This window comes from Bos indicus, chromosome 7 (genome assembly GCF_029378745.1).
Source record: "Bos indicus isolate NIAB-ARS_2022 breed Sahiwal x Tharparkar chromosome 7, NIAB-ARS_B.indTharparkar_mat_pri_1.0, whole genome shotgun sequence".
NCBI lineage: Eukaryota > Metazoa > Chordata > Mammalia > Artiodactyla > Bovidae > Bos > Bos indicus.
This window is the reverse complement of record NC_091766.1, coordinates 42350342-42369196: the sequence shown is the minus strand read 5'-3', so window position 1 is coordinate 42369196 and position 18855 is coordinate 42350342. Positions and strand designations below refer to the sequence as shown.

The window sequence follows — 18855 nt, the reverse complement described above, 5'->3', positions numbered from 1 at the left end:
GTTATTTAACCTCTAGTCCCTCAATTGTAAAAATGGAGGTACAATATACCTCAGTTGGTTGTCATGAGGATCAAATGAATAGACATAAACTACTCAGAACTTGGTGCCTGGTACAAAATAAACATTGCATAAGTGTTTGATGTTTTTTTTGTCAAGTGATATAAGCAAGTCAGGGAAAATAATTTACTTCTGGAAGACCCAGTAGATTTAACAAGGGTAGAAATAATTCTGGGATTTGAGTTAAGGCTCTCCCTTTTATCTATCTGTATTAGTGGACGCTACACTATGTATTTCTTTTTTTTTTTTTTGGGTTAGGATAGGAAAGGGCTGGGCTCCGGGCACCGGCGGCAGTGGAGGATTCTCCCGGCAGCGGGACCCCGTCCTCTCGACCCGGAGCTCCGGCGGCGAACACCCGGGACAACTTCCAGAGAGGCCTCGCACACCCTCACTTCCGGGTCCTCTACACTATGTATTTCTAAGAGCAGCAAGTATTCAGCCAGATTTAAAAAAAAATAAATAAAACTGCTTTATAATTGACATACAAAATTTCAGATATTGAAATGTATGGTTTGAAAACTTCTGACACACAAATTATATCCTCACAACAATCAAGATAGAGAACACATCCACTACCCACAGGTTTCTGTGTGCCACTTTGTAATCCACCACTCCCCTAGGCAACTACTGATCTGCTTTCTATCACTACACATCAGTCAACTAAAACATTCAATTAGCAATTGATGGTGTTATTTATTAAGTATTTGACTTACAGTAAGAAAAAAATCAACATAGAAGGTAGTTTCTATTGGTGAAAAAAACAAACTAAAAAAGGGTAGTTTTTAAACATGAAGGTAGCAGTATTTGAAGAAATTAAAAGTAATTTATGAGAAAACTTTACTTCATTGAGAAATAGATGACTTGTGATACTACCTAGTAATTGGTGGTGTTACTGACATCTTTATATGACTTTCATATTTTTATATTTCATTCATTAGACAACAGGGGTTAGTTATTTGTGTCAGGGACTGGAAGGGGGTACACTTGTAATGGGGAGAACATTGAAACTGTGCTGTCCAATGTAGTAGTCATTAATCACATATGGCTATCGAAATTTAAATTAAAATTTCAGTTTCTCAGTTGCACTGGCCACATTTTAAGTTCTCAAGCACCCCTCACCTGGCTAGTGGCTACTATACTGAACAGTGTGGATACAGAAATTAGTTATCATTGCTCCAAGCTCTACTCTATAGAGCTAATTTAGAAGATTCTTGAGTATATTATCTATATGGGAGGTGAGGAGGTTCTAAGCTGAAGCAATGGCAATGAAATGGAGAGAAGGTGTCTCTTCTCCAGATACTGAGATACTTAATGTGATGCTGAGTGAAGACAGTGGGATTCATTTAGGATGTAATCTAGGTTTGGAGTAAATAGGTTGATGATTAAAATTATTCACCAACCAACTAAATATAGGAGAAGTAGCAGGATTTGGGAAAAGGGGATGGCATCAGACTCGTGTGCAGTGAGTGAGAGGCAGCCATGGGCTGGCCATTGGTTTGAGAAGCTGCTGGATCTCAGAATCTGATCTGTGGGGATTCTAGGTAGAGACAGAGTTGCAAGGAAGGAGCAGTAGTCATGGGTAGGAGAGCCATGTACTTGGGTGAGGGCTTTCAGAGAAATTAGGCTACATAAGAAGGTCAGAGGCTAGTATCAGGGCCTGGGAAGAACTGACATTTAGGGCAGGATTTCCAAACTGTGAGTGGCTCATGAAATTAACAGAATAGGTCTTCACCAGCATTTAAAAAGAAAACAGTAAAACAAATATTAATACGCTTTGCATATTAAGTAAAGACCTTTTCCTGGGCTTTCCTGGGTGGTCCAGTGGTTTGAAGTCCACCTGCAAATGCAGGGCACATGGATTTGAATCCCCTGGTGGCTCAGAGGTTAAAGCGTCTGCCTGCAATGCGGGAGACCTGGGTTCGATCCCTGGGTCAGGAAGATCCCCTGGAGAAGGAAATGGCAACCCACTCCAGTATTCTTGCCTGGAGAATCCCATGGATGGGGGAGCCTGGTGGACTACAGTCCATGGGGTTGCAAAGAGTCAGACACGACTGAGTGACTTCACTTCACCTCTAGCAAGATTCCACACGCTATGGGGCAACTGGGCCCCTGTGCCACAACTAATGAACCTGCATGACGCAACTACTGAAGCCCATGCACCCAGAGCCCATGCGCCGCAACAAGAGAAGCCACTGAAATGAGAAGCCTGCATACTTCAAGGAAAAGTAGCCCCCTCTTGCTGAAACTAGAGAAAGCCTATGCACAGCAACAAAGACCTATTGCAACCACAAACAAAAATCTTCTTTTGAAAATTGAAATTCTTTTGAAACTTTTGTTATGAATATATTTACATATATATATATATATATATATATATATACCAAGTTGCAAGGTAAAACATATTTCTGAGTTGATTAGGTTGAATATCACCAATTTATTAAATGACACCACAGACTATAAGCTACATACAAACAAACTCCTGGCATGTAGCAGACACTCAGTAAACATACTATTCAAAGGAATTAACCAATAGGTCAGAGAGAAAGAGGAAACTCAGGACAAGGGTGACTCAGAAGCTAAAGAAGGATGAGAGAGAAGTAACAACCCATTGTCAGACATCAGTCACTTGGTTATACTCAGAGCTTATCCCTGATATTTCTGTGGCAGGAGCAGAAGTCAGACTACAGAAGTAAACAAGAGGTGAGGAAATAGAGATGAGACAAATGAGAGTGGAGACTGAGAGACATTTGTTTTGTTATAGACAGAGGTTCACCTGTCTGGAAAAGATTACATAGGAAAGGCATGGTCTAAAACTGTGCTGTCTAATAATGGAATCAATAGCTACACACAGCTATCTAAATTAAACTTAAAAATGCACTTACTTAATAATACTAGGTCCATTTCAAATGCTCAGTGGCTTACATATGGCACAGAGCTGATATAAACATTTCCATCACTGCAGGTAGGTCTATTGGATAGTGCTGCTGTAAAAAAAAAAAAACAAAAAAAAAAAACTCATAATGTTTATACCAGCCTCAATAAAACAAGCCAGTGCACAGCACTCCCTAACCTCTTCCCACCTGAAACATTATCCAAACCTAGCAGAAAAACTTCTGCGGATTACACTACAATCCATACATGATGAGGGGCTTCCCAGGTGGCACTAATGGTAAAGAACCTGCCTGCCAAAGTAGGAGACGAGCACCGGTTCCATACCTGGGTTGGGAAGATCCTCTGGAGGGCATGACAACCCACTCCAGTATTCTTGCCTGGAGAATTCCACTGACTGAGGAGCCTGGTGTGCTATAGTCCATAGGGTAGCAAAGAGTCAGAGGTGATTTACCAACCACATATACATGATGATATATCACTTTTGCTCCCGGTGAGTGAGAGTTAACCCAAGGGTAGGCCAGTGGAGACATCAGGGAGGCAACTGAACTTCAGGATGTGATCTAGGGACAGTCTGGGTACTATGTGTGTTCAAGGTGTTTTCCCACCAAACGCAAGAGATATATGACAACTTGAAACTCATGACTGCTAAGGAATGAACACACAGGGAAAAGAAGTTGTGGAACAAGATATAAAGATTATAGATATTATAGCAGTGCTGAATAGTAAAGGTTCAGAAAATTCAGGATAGCACACACATAAGATGGTAGGTAAAACTGAATTATTACAGTGAAACTCCAGTTTTACAAAATTAAAGAAACTAGCAGACAATAATTCCTGATTTCTATATGTAATTTTCATGGTTTTTGTATGGCACCTTAATAACAAAAAGGAGTATGATATGAGACATTATTATCTATCAGATTTATCTACTTAGAATTGCTACTTAGGGTCTCGCTGATTCACTGGAGAAAAGTCAATTCTGGAATTTAAAAAATAATATTTCCAATTTGGGGGGAAGAAAATAACTTTTACTTAAAAATATATTTGGGTCTACTTAAAAAAAATTTTTTTTAACATGGTTATTCATGGGGTGAGGGGATGGAGGGAGGGGTGCACAAGTGAGAAGGAAAATTCAGCCCATTTGATTTCTTCACCTCAGAGGAAGTTAAGTCTTTAGTAAAAGTAAACCTTCCAATCTGAAGCCTTCATTTCAGGTCTCTCCTGGTGACACTGGGAAGTGGTGACTTTAGGTCAGGTCCTTTCATTGATACACAAAACCATGTAACAAACTCCTCTTCCTCGTGGGCTTTCGAACAGAGTGCACGAGAGCACTGAATTCAGATAACTAAACTTCTAATCAGTGCTCACGGATTAATCGGCGATACCACTGCAACGATGTTCAGCGGGACAGAGCCTGGCTCGGGGAGGTGATGGCGAAGTGCAGCGCCGGAGCCATGGGGAGGACGCCGGCAAGAGAGGGAACCACTGACTTCACTTGAATAAGGGGAGTCATTTCTGAAAAAACAACCCCTCTCCCCCGGAGCGCAGTCCGCTGAAGCCGGACTCCCACAGACAAGTACCACAGCTGCCGGATGCCCACAAGCCCACTTCCGACTTCCTGGGAGAGGCCGGAAACGGTTTTGGGTGCAGCCAGAACCCGTCGCCGTAAAGCAAGATGGCAGCACTCTTTTTGAGGCAATTGTCTACTCTCCGTTTTATTTCCAACCTTTCCCTATTCACCAGGGTCTCTCGACTTTCATTATCCTCCGTAGTTTTTCTCGGCACAACCCTCCCATATTTAAGTTTCATTTATCAGTGGTAGAGGATGGGCTGGAAGCAATGTAAGGTGAGAGTCAGAGCTGTGAGACACCATTTTGTACGGAAACCGAAGGCCAGGCGGAGATGAGCGTTGAGGAATCCAGACGTGACCTGGTTAGCAGGAGAGCGTGAGAGGGAGGGGCGAAAGGGAAGAAGGGCAGTGTTTTACAGGATGATGTATTTCCGCTTCCTTTCGGCCTCGTTGTATTTGGTTGGACCAGCTTGTTGCGGGGAGGGCGGGGGAAGATTGTTTGCAGCGGAGATCCGCGCACGGGAAGGTAAACTGAGGTAAAGTCGAACAGAGGGCGGGCTTTGCGCCTGGCCGTGTAGGAGGCTTGCGGCCAGGGTCCTTGTGATTTAGGAAGAGCGGGGGTTGGAGATGCGAGGCTCGGGTTGTCCGCAGAATTGGAGAGAGAAGAGGAGGTGGGGTGGGGCTGGGGGTTAAAAGGTGATTTGCAAAGCCAGACTGGGGTGGAATGACGCGGGGCTGGGGAAGGGTTGGGGGAAACGATGGAGAGGATTAGGATGCGGAGGGAAGTCTGGAAGGCGCTGGTGGGGGAGGGGCTTAGGCCAGAGATGCTGGGACGCGGGAAAGAAGTTGAGGGGGTTGGTCGGAATGTGGAGGTGTGGGAGGAAGGTAGTAAAGTCCTTTGGAGGCTGAGGGGTGGAAAGAGGCTGGTAGCCGACGTTCTAATTCTGACCATGTACTTGGCCATTGTTTCCCCTGCAGCTCCTCAGAGACTCTTAGCCAGCAGCCTCTGCTCAGGCCCAGCCTTCTCTCTCCAGTTGCCACCACAGCCTGGAGGCGCCTGCCTCCGCCCTCCCGAATGGTGCTCCTCCTCGCAGGCCTCGGCCCAGGATCCAGGCCCCCTTTGCCCCCCGCCTCGGAGCTATTGCTCCGGGTCTCTCCTGGTGGACTCCCTGTGACGGTCAGGGAAGGACTTTTGCATATACAAAGCTATAGCTCTTGGGACCCCGCTGGCCGCTTGAATCTCGGCCTCTAACCGAGTCTGAGGTTCTTCCTGTGCCCTCGTTTTCCACCCTGAGAAGAGAATCCCTTCTTGCCACCCAGAGCCCAAGAAGCCCCAAGCTGGGGCCCTGGTCCCAGCATGTCAGTCCTCTTTTATGCTTAGGGCTGTGCCTTCTCCCTGCCAGTATGGCTGAACTCAGGCAGATTCCAGGGGGGCGGGAGACCCCACAGGGGGAGCTTCGGCCTGAGGTTGTAGAGGATGAAGTCCCTCGGAGCCCAGTTGCAGAGGAGCCTGGAGGAGGTGGAAGCAACAGCAGTGAAGCCAAATTGTCCCCAAGAGAAGAAGAAGAACTGGATCCTAGAATACAGGTGAGAAACATGTATAATATCATATATGAAACGAGTCGCCAGTCCAGGTTCGATGCACGATACTGGATGCTTGGGGCTGGTGCACTGGGACGACCCAGAGGGAGGGTATGGGGAGGGAGGAGGGAGGAGGGTTCAGGATGGGGAACACATGTATACCTGTGGCGGATTCATTTTGATATATGGCAAAACCAATACAATATTGTAAAGTTAAAAAAAAAAAAAAGAATACAGGTGAGAAGACTGAGTTGGGGGAGGATAGGGAAATTAGATTCTAGCTTTTCTGAAGAACTGTCAGATAAATGAGGAGTTAGACTTACTCTTTTCCCAGTGCACTGGGGCAGGAAAGGATTGTCAACAAATCATTGCAGTGTACTGTCACAAGTGCTAAAAGAGTTGTGTACGGTGGGAGTACAGAGAGAGGCTGGGCCTGAGTGCCTGGGATGTGTTGCTTCTGGCTTTACTGATAAATTGGGCAGCAGGTGTAGGACGCACACTTTAGGTCAGAAGAAAGTAGAACTGTTGTTTCTTTTCCAAATATGCCAAGGGGCTGTTGACTCAGAGATGCAGCGTCAATGGGATGTGAAAGAAGATGGCTTTGAGATTGGAGGCAATTTTGAATCTTTTTTCCTCTCCTGCTTTCTTATCAGTGCCTCCCAGGGACATTCTTATTTGTGAAAGGTGAGACTTTTCATGTCCTATAAAGGTGGCACCAGGCTTAGACCTGTAAGGAAATCTGATGTATGCAGAGAGTTATATCAGGTACGGTCAATCCTTCATAACACAAATTTCTTGCTTTGAGGATGCTGGGTCAATCAAATGAGTGGAAGAGCTGATCTGTTGCCTTGGGGCATTTACTCGTTGGTAGAGGGGCAGAACTTTGTGAAGGAGGCAGTGGAGGAGGAGGAGGACAGGCAGCACACGTGGTAGATGCGTGACTGGCTGAGGCTGGATTGTGGTGTTTCTGGACAGTGGCAGGGAAGAGTTCCCTGGAGAAGCTGTTTAGGCAGGTGAGAGCCAGGGTGCTCTTGTATGTTTGGGGCCTGAGTCTGCTGTTTGGTATGGTAGCATCCCCCAGATTCTGATGTGGCAGTGATTCACACCTCTGCAGGTGAGCAAGAGCCTCCCAGCGCTCTCATTCCTGGGCTTCTCTGTCAACAGACCTTTATTAGGTTACTTTAGTGAGTCAGGAAGGTTTCAAAGCTAGTCCTAGCATCCTTCCTTCTTTCTCTTGGTGGAGTTTCCTGGGACATGTGTGGGGAAACTGTCTGTGCTGATAGTGTAGCAGTGGTGAGCCATTTGTTTACTGGCATGAGTCAGTAATTTATTTCTGCTCTGTTTCATGGGCATTGCATTGAAAAGAACTCAATTTCTCCTGCTAGTTCTATATAGATTTATTGTCCACCTAGGAAACAAGTCGTAGTGAAAAAAGCCTTGGGCTGAGATTCAAGCATCCTCTAGCCCTATGATTTGTGATTTTCATGTAAGTTACATAACCTTTTTGAGCCTCCTTTTCTTCATTTGTAAGATGAAAGCTTGGTCTAGCTTATTTGCACAGCTCTTTGCCGCTCTGCTCTGACCCTGTCCTGTGATTCTTTTCTTTCACAAACTCTCTTGCCTATCTTTGATGAAAGTTTGTAGGTCTTGCTTTGAGAAAGAGATCTCTGTTTGTCAGGGAGGAGGGCCTGTTGATATTCTTCATATTCCCCTTTGCATCATTCCTTGCTCAACTGCAGAGGAGAATAAGTTGTGGTTTCTTTGCTCAGTCGCTTCTGCTCCTGTGTATTTTTCCATTGCCTACACAGGCAAAGGTGGTGGTGTTAAAGGGCAACTTTCATGCTGCACTGTCCAATAAAGTAGCCCCTAGCTGCATGTGGATACTTAAATTCAGTTAAGAATCAATAAAAAAAAAATTGCAGTTCCTCAGGTGTTGCTGGCAGGGCAGATGTAGAACATTTCCATCATCATCGACAGTTGTATTGGGTGAACTCTGTGAGGATCAGAGAATACTGAGCAAGAGTAAGATTCACTTTGCCTTGAGTGAGCTTGCAGTGTTAATGAAGCAAGAGGGGCAGGAGGACCCTAGTCTCTGTTGCTAAACCAGGAGGCACGTTGCGGAATGTTGTAGGTTATGTAGGGAGGCAAGGTCTTATTGTAGAGGCCTCCCTCGCTGATGAGACTGGTCTAGTGCTCTGGCCTCAGCAGAGATGCAGCATCTTCTTGCTGTGTGGGAGAGGCAGCTTGATGTAAGGAGCGCCTTTCATAGTGAAGGCTGGTAGCCTTCAGATCTGGGTTTGGGCTCTTCTAGATGAGAAAGACATTGGGTATGCGTCTTTTGAGTTTCTTTGTAGTGTTGACAGTGTGCAAGATCATGTTATCCTGATCCTGTATTTTAGCACTTTAAATAGATTGGTGCGTTCAGTGGTTGTCTACCCACAAGTCCATCAGTACCTACCAGGGAAGTTTTGAAACACTCGTTCCTGAGCTTTGGCCAGATGTGTATATTCCCCTCTTGTCTGGGGTGAGAAGTTATGACTGGTGGCCTGGGCGAATCCACGGATCCAAGGATAGCCCAAAGATGGAGACCCTATTCAGGTATTTTCTGGAATTCCCAGAAATGGTCCCTTAGGGCTAGGCTCTTTCTGGTGTGGGGAATGGGGATTCTTGGCAAACAGACAGCTTGTGCCTTCTTGTCTGGAAGTTGTCTAGAATCCTCTGGAAGTTGGAGGGAAACCAGGTGGTTGCCAGCTGTAGGCCTACCTGAAGTGTGCTGATCCCAGGGAAGTCCACTGGATGTCTCTCTGTGCCTTGACCTCAGCACAGTTTTTCTGAGGCATCCAGGCTGGGCCTTAGCTTTCTGAGAGGCAGGGTCCCAGTGGCAGGAACGAATAGAGGAGGGTAGTACTGGGATGGGCCTGGGTCTTCTCTCCTATGACCTTTCTCAGCCCTCTTTGTGATGGACACATTTCTTTTCTCAGGTAAGTAGATGCTTTCATTCACCTCTTCCTCCTCAGAGTGACTTTGCAATCTCTGGATTGTCTGAAATGTTTAGTTTAGCTTGCTCTGGAGGTCATTTTTACTTTATTTCCAAGTCTTTAGGTCCTGCATCACCCTAATCCTCCTGACTGACTGTGGATTTGGTTTTTTTTTTTTAAATCAAGAAATATCAATATTCGATTTAGGATATTTTGTAAATTTCGGGTGTACAACACAGTTTATAAGATTATACTTCATTTTGAGCTTGAGTGTTTTAATGGCTTGCACAAGTTGGGGAAGAGCATCTGTCTCCTAACTGCCTTTGATTGAGTGGCCTGGCGTCCTGGGCATCAGCCTGGTGTGCTCCGGGAAGGTCACCCTCCCTGCGGGCTGCAGGCTCACTGATGGATGGTGAATGCTGACTCAGACTTCATCCTCCTCGAATTCGATTTCAGTCAGGGCCAGGAGTCCCTGGTGCAGCAGGCCAAATGGAATGTGTTGCCAGTGACCCAAAGCAGAGCCCTGGGTGCTTGTTGGCTTCCTGCTGTGCTTTGCCCTGGGTCTGCCTCAGCCTGGCTACCCCCATCCCCTAACCCTTTGCCCTCCAGCCTGCTCTCTCCCCAGTCTTCTTGTCCTGTTAGAGCCTTGTGACTTTGAGGAGCAGACCTCAGAGTCAATAGGAAGCCTTTTTAAATTGCTGGAGGTGCTTTGTGGGTACAAGTTTCGATATAGAAAGACATACATGCCTGCTTCTGTAGACCAAGAATCAAAGTCTTCCGTTTTCTTTTCAGTGACGATGACTTGCCATTCACTCCTCTGATGATCTTGTCAGGGTCTGGGAGTGCTTTGGGCTGTGGAACCAAATGGCATCCTGTCTTAGACCTTGGTTCTCTCAGAGGAACATTACAGGGTGCCTTTTATTAACCTCTTTCTCCTCTGCCCCCAAATTATTATTATCTTACCAAGACTGTAGGTTTTCTTAGGTGGTGGTACTCCTGTCTTTGAGGCATCCATCTAAGGACATCATTAGTCCTAGGAATGTAATCAATAGTAGCAGGAAAGCCAGATCATAGGTCAGGTCCTGGGTCCTAACTCCATTTCTGATTCCCTGCCCCATTGTTTCTTGTCTATCAAATGTGAATGGGTTGAGATAGAGAATATTCCAGTGGGAACTGCTGAAAGGACTGGTCACCTCCTCCCTTAGATTATCTGAAACTCCCTGTGGACCAAGTTCAGCCACAGAAAGCAGAGCCCAAAGAGGGCCTGGTTCCTCTCACCCAGACAGGAATTGTCTTTTCTGACAGTTTCTTTGTGGTGATCTCATTAGCCGAAGGGGACATCCCTGTCAGGAAGGCACTGTGAAACTCAAAGCTGTGTGCATGTAGGGTGGTGTTGGCACTGCCCCAGGCTTCCTCTGGGGTCCTCTGAGCCATGCCGGCGGCCTCTTTTCCACAGTGGCCAGTTGTTACCTTATGAGCACTGAGTTGTGTGACTAATCAGTGGATCTTGTGCACTTCTAGCTCTACCCAGACCAGTACAGGAGCTACATCCAACTATCCACGTAAGGTGTGCTCTAAGGTCAGATGCATGTGGATTTCAAAGCCATGGTTTAAAAAAAAAGTTACAATATTGGTAGTTATTATTTTATGTTGATAACAGGTTGAAATTGTGTTATTATTTTAGATATATTGAATTAAATGAAATGTACTGTTAAAATTTTATCTTGGTGGTTTTCTTTCTTTTACAAATGTGGCTTTTATAAAACTAAAAATTCCGGATAAGGCTCATACTATATTTCTGTCAGATATCTCTGTTCTGAAAAGTTGAGAGACAACAAGTTTGTGGTCCTCTCTGAGGCAGAGTCTACATTGTTGTGAGTATGCGTATTTTCATATCATTGTTCTTGGTTTCGTTGTATGTTTCCTCCTTTGTGTTCTATCTTATACTGTAATTAGAGCACATAACTTGATTTCTTGCGTTCTTACTTGCTGACTCAAATCTTTCAGAGCTTGAGGTGAGGTACAGAAATAAAAGGACTAAAGGGAGATCACACAATGGGCTTTTGAAAGGGCCAAATGAAGTATGCAGGAGCAGTGATGGCGGCGTTCCTCACTTCCAGGTGCAGGTGGAGTGTAGGGCATGGCCATGGGCAGCAGGCAGACAGCAGGCTGGCCACTGCTGGCCTGCCCAGGGCCTGGAGGAGGAAGCTGTAGCTGAGCACCAGGTATCTCTCTAGGCACTGCTCCTCCTCGGGAGTGTCATTGGCTCCCTGGGCCCCAGGAACTTGACCAAGGGGAGGGGAGGATACTCAAGGCCAGCACCCTCCCTGCCACTGAAATGCATGGGTGGTTTTTGCTTCTTTTGCCAGCGCTTGGGGCCAGTGAGGAGTTCAGGCCAGTGTGTCTGGTGAACTTCTTCCTGAGGCTCTCCCTCCTTGCCATAGGATCTACTATGTGGGGACCTGGGGTCCTGTCACCACCGCCCAAGCAGTTAGAGGTCTCTTGAACCATGTATTCTTCCCGTGACCTTAATTGTTCACGATGTCCTAATGATTTTTGCATCCCGGATTTCCCAGGGATCTGCCGTCTCCTTTCCCACCTGGAGTACTACAGACAGCCTCCACTTTTGTCTCTCTGGCCCCTCCAGGCTTTCCCTACATTGCCCAAGTCTGCCTTCCTAAACCACTGGGGGCATCAAGCTCTGAGGGGTTGTCCCTGCCATTGGGAGAAGTCCGAGTATCCTGTCCCTGTGCCCCAGCCTCTCTGGCTTCTCCTGACAACCTGCCTGCCCTGGTCACCTGCTCTCCTGTTGATTCCCAGCCCTTACCATGCCCTCCTTTCCTGTGGCTCCTCACATGACCAAGGGCCTGTTGCTTACTCTTGGGCTGTGAGCTGCTGCTGCTTTGTGCTCTAAATTCTAGGTTTCATGGTGCTGAGTGTATAAGTGTGTAGTAAAAATGTGCTGGGTGAGTAGGGCCCAGGGGTTTCTCCTTGCCTGGGACAGAGACCATTAGCTCTGAGGAGACTCCTGGCTGGAGTACGAGGAGGAGGTGGTGGTGCAGTCTGATGGCCGCAGACTTGTTGCCACTGTGTTGTGTGTGTAGGAGTTTTCCATACTGAACCTCAATTCTCTTGTCCTTAAAATGGGGATTTATTGCATGATATAGAGGTGGAATTGTGAGGATTACAAGAGGCAGTATGTTATTAGATCTCTGACAAGAAGGCATTTGACAATGACCTGTTCCATTTCTTCCCTTCCCTACTTAGCTGGGCTTTCCCTCTGTACCCATGTTACTGCCCTGTGTGGTTCATCTGAGGCTGCTTTCCTCTGCTGCTCTAACTTTCTGCCTCTCTCTGTGGCAGGAGGAGCTGGAGCATCTGAACCAGGCCAGTGAGGAAATCAACCAAGTGGAGCTGCAGCTGGATGTGAGTGATGCTCCTTTTCCTCACACTCTTGGGCTGGTTCCAGAGGTGCTTTCATCATTTTCTGTCCTCTTTCAGTACAGTGGCAGGGGAAGGGGCATGTATGAAAAACGAGAGGGGTTAGGACCCACGCACATGCCTCCCTCTGCCTGTGTCTCTGTCCTTTTGCCAGGAGGCCAGGACCACCTACCGGAGGATCCTGCAGGAGTCAGCAAGGAAGCTTAACACGCAGGGCTCCCACTTAGGGAGCTGCATCGAGAAGGCCCGGCCCTACTATGAAGCTCGGCGGCTGGCTAAGGAGGTGCGGCCAGCTGACCCACATTCTGGGGTGGGGGCTGCATGCAGAGCCTGGCCCTGAAGTCTCCTGTCTCTGTACAGGGTGTGAGACAGAGCACCTTCTAGTTATCTTTTCCTCTTGTATCCCCTTTGGTTCATGCTCTCTTTGCTTGCTTCTCCACTCATTTACCCCATTTCCTTCTTTTTAAATTTTTCTTTATATAAATAATATGGGGTCACTATTGGAAGGCTATAAGTATACCTTGTAACTATAAAACAAGATAAGAGAACCAGAATCTCCCCAGATCCAACCACATGCATGTTTTGTGATTTTTGTACCTGAAAGTTGTTTTAGTCAATGTGGTAAGGTGACAGACACAGAGACAACTGCCTTAAAAAAGTTTATTACTTAGTTCCTAAGAGAATAGAGCCTGTCAGATTATTCAGGACTACATGGGGAAGCACCTAAATGGGTGAGGAGGCAGAAAATGTGAGGGGAAAGCTTATCTCAGAGCTTTTATTGTAGAGCCTTTATTATTGTTTTCACGGGAAGGAGTGGGTAAGACAGTGTAAGCAGCTTTGAGCAAATTTAGGATTGGCCAGTTTGAATAACAGAGGCAGGCTCTGGAGTATGGGGAAGGTCTCTAGTTTTCTGGTACCTAGCCTTTCAGTGATTTAGAGCAGGGGAAATACTAGCTTAAGAGAGTTAGATAAAGGAGGTGATGGGCTTCAGATTGGTGGATTTGCATATAAAAAGTATGCTCACAGAGTAGTTCACTGTCTCTCGAAGTTAGGCAGCCCTAGGAGGGCCAGCAAGGCCTCCAAGATATCAAAACACCATGAAACATAGAAAATAAAAATGCAATTAATACAGCACAGATAATCTCTAAAAAAATTAAAAAAAAAAATATATCCTGCCAAAATGGGATCACACATGTATTGTTTTTATCTCTTTATTTTTTGAGGACATGATTCCATGCCAAGAATTACCCATCCATGCCATTGCTTTTAGGAACTTAAGATTTTCTTATGTTAGATGTACTATTTGTTTAACCAGTTTCCTGTAACTGAAAACTTAGGTTTGTTTCTAGTATTTTGTTTGGTAACTATGGTTATGATGAATATCTCCAAGCAGTTGTCTGGTTATTTCATTCAGCTTATCTGCTGGACTGGAGCTGATGGTCTCAACCATCAACTAACCACCTTCCAACTAAAAGATGTGGATTTTTCTTTGTTCTTCTTAGGGCAAAAGACCAGCAGCCTTGGAGAGTGCTGGATTTTATATGCTTTGCCCTCCACTGGCAGTTTCCTTCTATTTCTACATATATTTCTTCTCTTACTTACCCTTGGAACATATTCTTTGTAGAATTTTGCTTCCTCAGCACTTATCCTCAGTGCAGTTTGGGAGGTGAAGCCAGCATTACAGTGGGCCTTTTTCCTTCTCTTGTCCTTGCCCAGGGAGGGTCTCCATGGGCAGCCAGGGGTCTTTTGCAGCTCAGTCTCCTGATGGTCCTTCCCCACGCCCCCTCCCAGGCCCAGCAGGAGACACAGAAGGCAGCACTGCGGTATGAGCGGGCTGTGAGCATGCACAACGCTGCCCGGGAGATGGTGTTTGTGGCTGAGCAGGGCGTCATGGCTGACAAGAACCGGCTGGACCCCACATGGCAGGAGATGCTCAACCACGCCACCTGCAAGGTGAGCCAGGAAGTGCCGCTGGTCCCTTCTGCCAGTTCTGGTACTTCGTTTGCTTTCCCTGAATCCTGTCACCTTCCTCACTCCTTTCTGTCTCTCTCCTGCTCCTGCCTTCCCTCAGTTTTGATTCTGTTTTAGGAAAAGTCTGGTCCTAGCTCTCTGCTCTGTTTGGCCTCCTGTGTGTCCCATATATACTTCCTTTTGACTTAGAAGGTCCTTCTTGGCTCTTCTTGAATCTTTGCCTCCAGATGTGGGAGTGACTCAAGTTCATTCCTGAATGCTCTGGATTCAACTCTCCTTTGTTATGTTTAGCTGTGACCCTTTGTTTCTATTTTCTGAATGTTCTTCCTTTCTTGCTTTTAAGCTCTGCCAGCGTACCTTGGTTTTCAAAGTATAATTTGTGTATTATTTCCAGTCTTTCCTATGGGGATTCCCTTGTGGCTCAGGTGGTAAAGAATCCACCCGCAATGTGGGAGACCTGGGTTCTATATCTGGGTTGGGAAGATCCTCTGGAAAAGGGAAGGGCTACTCACTCCAGTATTCTGGCCTGGAGTCGGATGTGACTGAGAGACTTTCGCTTTGCTTCTGTGGGGGTTGGGGAGTGGGAGGATCCCTGGCATCAGCTCTAGTCTCCCACCTTCACCTTGTAAAGAACAAGTGTTTTAGTCCATTGGCTTTACTACAAAATAACAGACTGGGTGGCTTAAACGTCAAAAGTTTATATTCTGGAGGCTAGGACATCTCAAGATCAAGGCACAGGCGGATTTGGTGTTTGCTGAGGGCCTGCTTCTTGCTTCCCATATGGCCAGCTGTCTTCACTATTTTATTACATGGCTGAAGGACCTGGGGAGCTCTCTGAAGCCTGTTTTATAAGGCAGATAATTTCATTCGTGAGGGCTCTCCGCTCTTGAGCTAATCACTTCTTAGAGGGCCCACATTAAGGTTAGGGTTTCAACACAAGAATTTTTTTTGTGGGGCCTGGGCGGGGGGTGGGGGTGGGCTTCTCTGATGGTTAAGACTTCACCTTCTAGTGCAGAAGGTGTGGGTTTGATCCCTGGTGGGGGGACCTAAGATCCCACATGGCTGGTAGCCAAAAAAAACCAAAAGATAAAACAATGTAACAAATTCAATAAAGACTTTAAATATGGTCCACATTGAAAAAAAAAACCTAAAAAAAAAAGTTTGAGGGGACACATTCATTTATTCTGTAGGAGTAAGTGTCAGCTCCTGGGGAGTGGTCATTTCTCAAGCTTTTTTGTGTGCTCCTTAGTCCAGGCCTATGGGTCACATGAGAGCAGGAGTTCCACTTCTCTGGAACTCACACAGCACTGGGGGAGGGGTTGCTGAAGCTGTGTGTGTGTGAGGTCGACTCCTTGGTCTTGGTGGATGCGGTGGCTGGAGCCCTTGCCTGTTATCTGCTTGGACATGGAAACCTGGAGAACCCAGTGCAGAGCTGTGGCTCTCCCAGTGAGGTTCCTCCCTCCCCCCAACCCCCAAGGGTGAGCTCTGAGGACCACGATGTGGCAGATGTGTCACAGATGGATGGACATTTCCTGCACGCTTGTGAGTGGGCTAAGGACCTCAGCACTTCCTGGCAGCAACACAGTTGAGAGGTGGTGGGTGGTGCAGGTAACAACAGGCAGGCGCGAGGACCCACAGTTCTCTTGTGCCTTGGGAGCTCAGTGCCCTCTCCGGGCTCTGTAGACAGTTTACCATTTGGAGTGACAGACTGGGCAGGCTATAGGGGCAGGAGTGTGGGTCCGTGTTCAGTGGTGTGTGTGCTCCGCCCCACCTGGCCCAGGTGAACGAGGCAGAGGAAGAGCGGCTTCGTGGTGAGCGGGAGCACCAGCGCGTGACACGGCTGTGCCAGCAGGCTGAGGCTCGGGTTCAGGCCCTGCAGAAGACCCTCCGCCGCGCCATTGGCAAGAGCCGGCCCTACTTTGAGCTCAAGGCCCAGTTCAGCCAGATCCTGGAGGTAGCTGAGTGTGGGGGGAGGGGCGGAGGATGGGAGGGGGCAGGCATAGAAAGGGAGGGCCGGTAGAGGGGACACTAGTCTGTTTCTCTGGGCTATCCACCAGGCCGGTGTTGAGGGGCAGGTATGCTCAGAATGACTCCACAGGAATGGGAGGTGGGGGTGGGGAATGGATGCTGACAGAGAAGGGACGTAAGGGAGAAGTGAGAATTGGGGGAAACCAGAGAGAAAGGGGAGAGGAATTGGCCAGATAGGGAACGGGAGCAGTGGGTGGGAAAGAAGACCTGGGAGAAAGACCCTGGAATGCCAGGTAGGACCAGGGCAGGTTGCTGGGGAAGGAGGATCCCAGGAAGAAGAGTGGAGAGGGGCTGGGTAGCGTTGGTTCCGCACTGCAGATTAGTGGTTGGGGATGAGCAGAGCCAAGATTGGAGAAGGAACATCTCAGTGGGTCTGAGAGGACTTGGTAGCTCCAGGGGCCTCAGACAGTTGCCCAAAGGGTCACCTGACTCTGACCCTCCCTCTGCAGGAGCACAAGGCCAAGGTGACAGAGCTGGAGCAGCAGGTGGCCCAGGCCAAGACCCGTTACTCAGTCGCCCTGCGCAACCTGGAGCAGATCAGCGAGCAGATTCATGCGCGGCGCCGGGGCCAGCCTGCTCATACCCCGGGCCAGAGGCGCTCCTCTCCAGTAGGGGCGGAGGCTGGGCCTGATGGTGGCGAGGATGCGGACAGCGGGATCATCGAGGGGGCGGAGGGTGGAGGGCTGGAGGAAGGCGTCAGCCTGGGGCCTGGCGCTGCCCCGGACACCGACACGCTGAGCCTGCTGAGCCTGCGCACTGTGGCTTCGGACCTGCAGAAGTGTGATTCCGTGGAGCACCTGCGGGGTCTCTCGGACCACACCAGTCTCGATGGCCAGGAGCTAGGTCCCCGGAGTGGGGGTCGTGGAGGTCGCCACCAGCGCAGTATCAGCCTGTAGCCCGGTACTCAGGGTGGCTGATGCATTCATACCACCACTGGCCCAAGGAGGGCCCTGCAGGTTCCTAGCTCCCTCTCCTCGGGTCCTTGCTTCCCTCAGAGAGGTCAGGTTGGCTGTGTCTTGAGTCTGTTGTATATGTCCTGGCTTTCTCACCTTGCCCTGCCCCCCATAGGTGGCAGCTCTCTTTGCCTTACCCTTTCAGAAGGCTTGTCTTTGGCTCTGACATCTCCTTTCCCCGTGTTGGTCCTTCACAGTCTGTCTGTCTGCTGCCCTCTTTCTGACTTCTGTCTGGTTTTTCCCCTCAGGGAAATTTGTCTGGGCAGCACAGGGAAGCCATCAGAGAAGATGGGCACTGGATCTGGGTCCCAGCATCTTGGTTCCCCCAGCTTGAGTGAATGGATGGGTCCCCCTCCCACCTACTCATCTCCCAGGTGGTTCCTGGGATGTTGCGGAACCCTCCAGCAGCCCAGCAGCCCATCCTCTGTCCCAGCCTGCTCATGGGTAACACGTAAGAAGTGCTGCGGGACTGTGTGCCTCTGGAAGACACCACCCATCCCTTTAGTGCTCCCTCCTCATGACCGAAGCCACCTGTGCCTCAAAGCAGGACTTTAGGGATACTGGTGTCAGGGAAGGTGAAGGCCAATCCCACTGTCAACCAACACTACCAACTCCAAACAGGCTCCCGTGTGCATTGTGTTTCCCAGCTGGGCTGTGTCCAACATTGCCAAGGTGCTAGTGGGTCCGTGTTAGGGGGTGGAGATATAGTGAGGTTCTGATGGCTGAAGCTCTTCCCATTTCTGCTGTGGAGTTAGGTCTGTTTACTTTTTCTGGGTAGAGGATGCTGAACCAAATCTTGGCATTCTTCTATCGGGTGGAGTTAGGGAATTTGGTGCTCAATTCCTCTCCCTCACTCTTCCCGAAACCAAACCATACCTAGTCCAGAATCCCTTGGGGTATGCTCAGGTTTGGCTGGAGAGCCTCTGCTGATACAGGGCAGGGTTGGCCTGCAGTGAGGGAACCCACCCTCCATAGGGAGCAGTTTCAGGTGTCTGATGGCACTCCCATGCTGTGTGGGGGAAAGGCAGAGAAGCTACACTGGATCTGGGTGCCTTGGGGAACCGATCCTCCTGTCCCACCCCAGGAGGGCTGAGAGCTGGACTCTGGACAGGAGAATTTGTGCCTAGGCCTGTGTGCTGCTGCCATCAACTAGGAGGGCAGGGGTGGGGTGGGGCAGGGCCTTCAAATAGAGGTTGTGTCTCTGTCCCAGGGTTAAAACAGGATGGTCATGATGAGAACTGCCAGGTTTGAGGTGGCCATGGGTGGAGGGAAAATGGAGGAGGACGTGGGCGTGCGTGCGTGCGTGCATGCATGTGCCTGTGTGTATGGGGGGAAAGGATCTGCCCCTGATTTTATTTAAATAAAATAGTTTATGTAACAGTAA

The 18855-nt window shown here is 48.2% G+C and overlaps 2 protein-coding genes across 4 annotated transcripts in view; one reads left to right on the top strand and one right to left on the bottom strand.

Moving 5' to 3' along the window:
• The window catches only part of ZNF672 (zinc finger protein 672), a 17940-nt gene extending 13077 nt beyond the window's left edge, over positions 1-4863 (bottom strand). Inside the window, exon 1 of the mRNA XM_070793395.1 lies at positions 4690-4863. The gene's annotated coding sequence lies outside the window, so the exon portion shown is untranslated. The remainder of the gene's footprint in view (positions 1-4689) is intronic.
• On the top strand, positions 4776-18855 carry SH3BP5L (SH3 binding domain protein 5 like). 3 transcript variants are annotated; one of them, XM_070793399.1, is made up of 7 exons: positions 4776-4795; positions 5498-6106; positions 12442-12504; positions 12674-12802; positions 14311-14472; positions 16271-16444; positions 16968-18855. In XM_070793399.1, the coding sequence occupies exons 2-7, from the start codon at positions 5924-5926 to the stop codon at positions 17412-17414; spliced, it is 1158 nt and encodes a 385-aa protein (XP_070649500.1). In that variant the 5' UTR covers positions 4776-4795; positions 5498-5923; the 3' UTR covers positions 17415-18855. The 3 variants fall into 3 exon arrangements, with proteins under 3 accessions (XP_070649500.1, XP_070649498.1, XP_070649499.1); XM_070793397.1 differs by lacking the exon at positions 4776-4795 and adding an exon at positions 4930-5055; XM_070793398.1 differs by lacking the exon at positions 4776-4795 and adding an exon at positions 4947-5045.

Coding starts and splice junctions, on each gene's coding strand:
- SH3BP5L (XM_070793399.1), top strand. CDS start 5,924: ATGGCTGAACTCAGGCAGATTCCAGGGGGGCGGGAGACCCCACAGGGG. Junction 6,107..12,441: donor AACTGGATCCTAGAATACAG/GTGAGAAACATG, acceptor TCTCTGTGGCAG/GAGGAGCTGGAGCATCTGAA. Junction 12,803..14,310: donor CTCGGCGGCTGGCTAAGGAG/GTGCGGCCAGCT, acceptor GCCCCCTCCCAG/GCCCAGCAGGAGACACAGAA.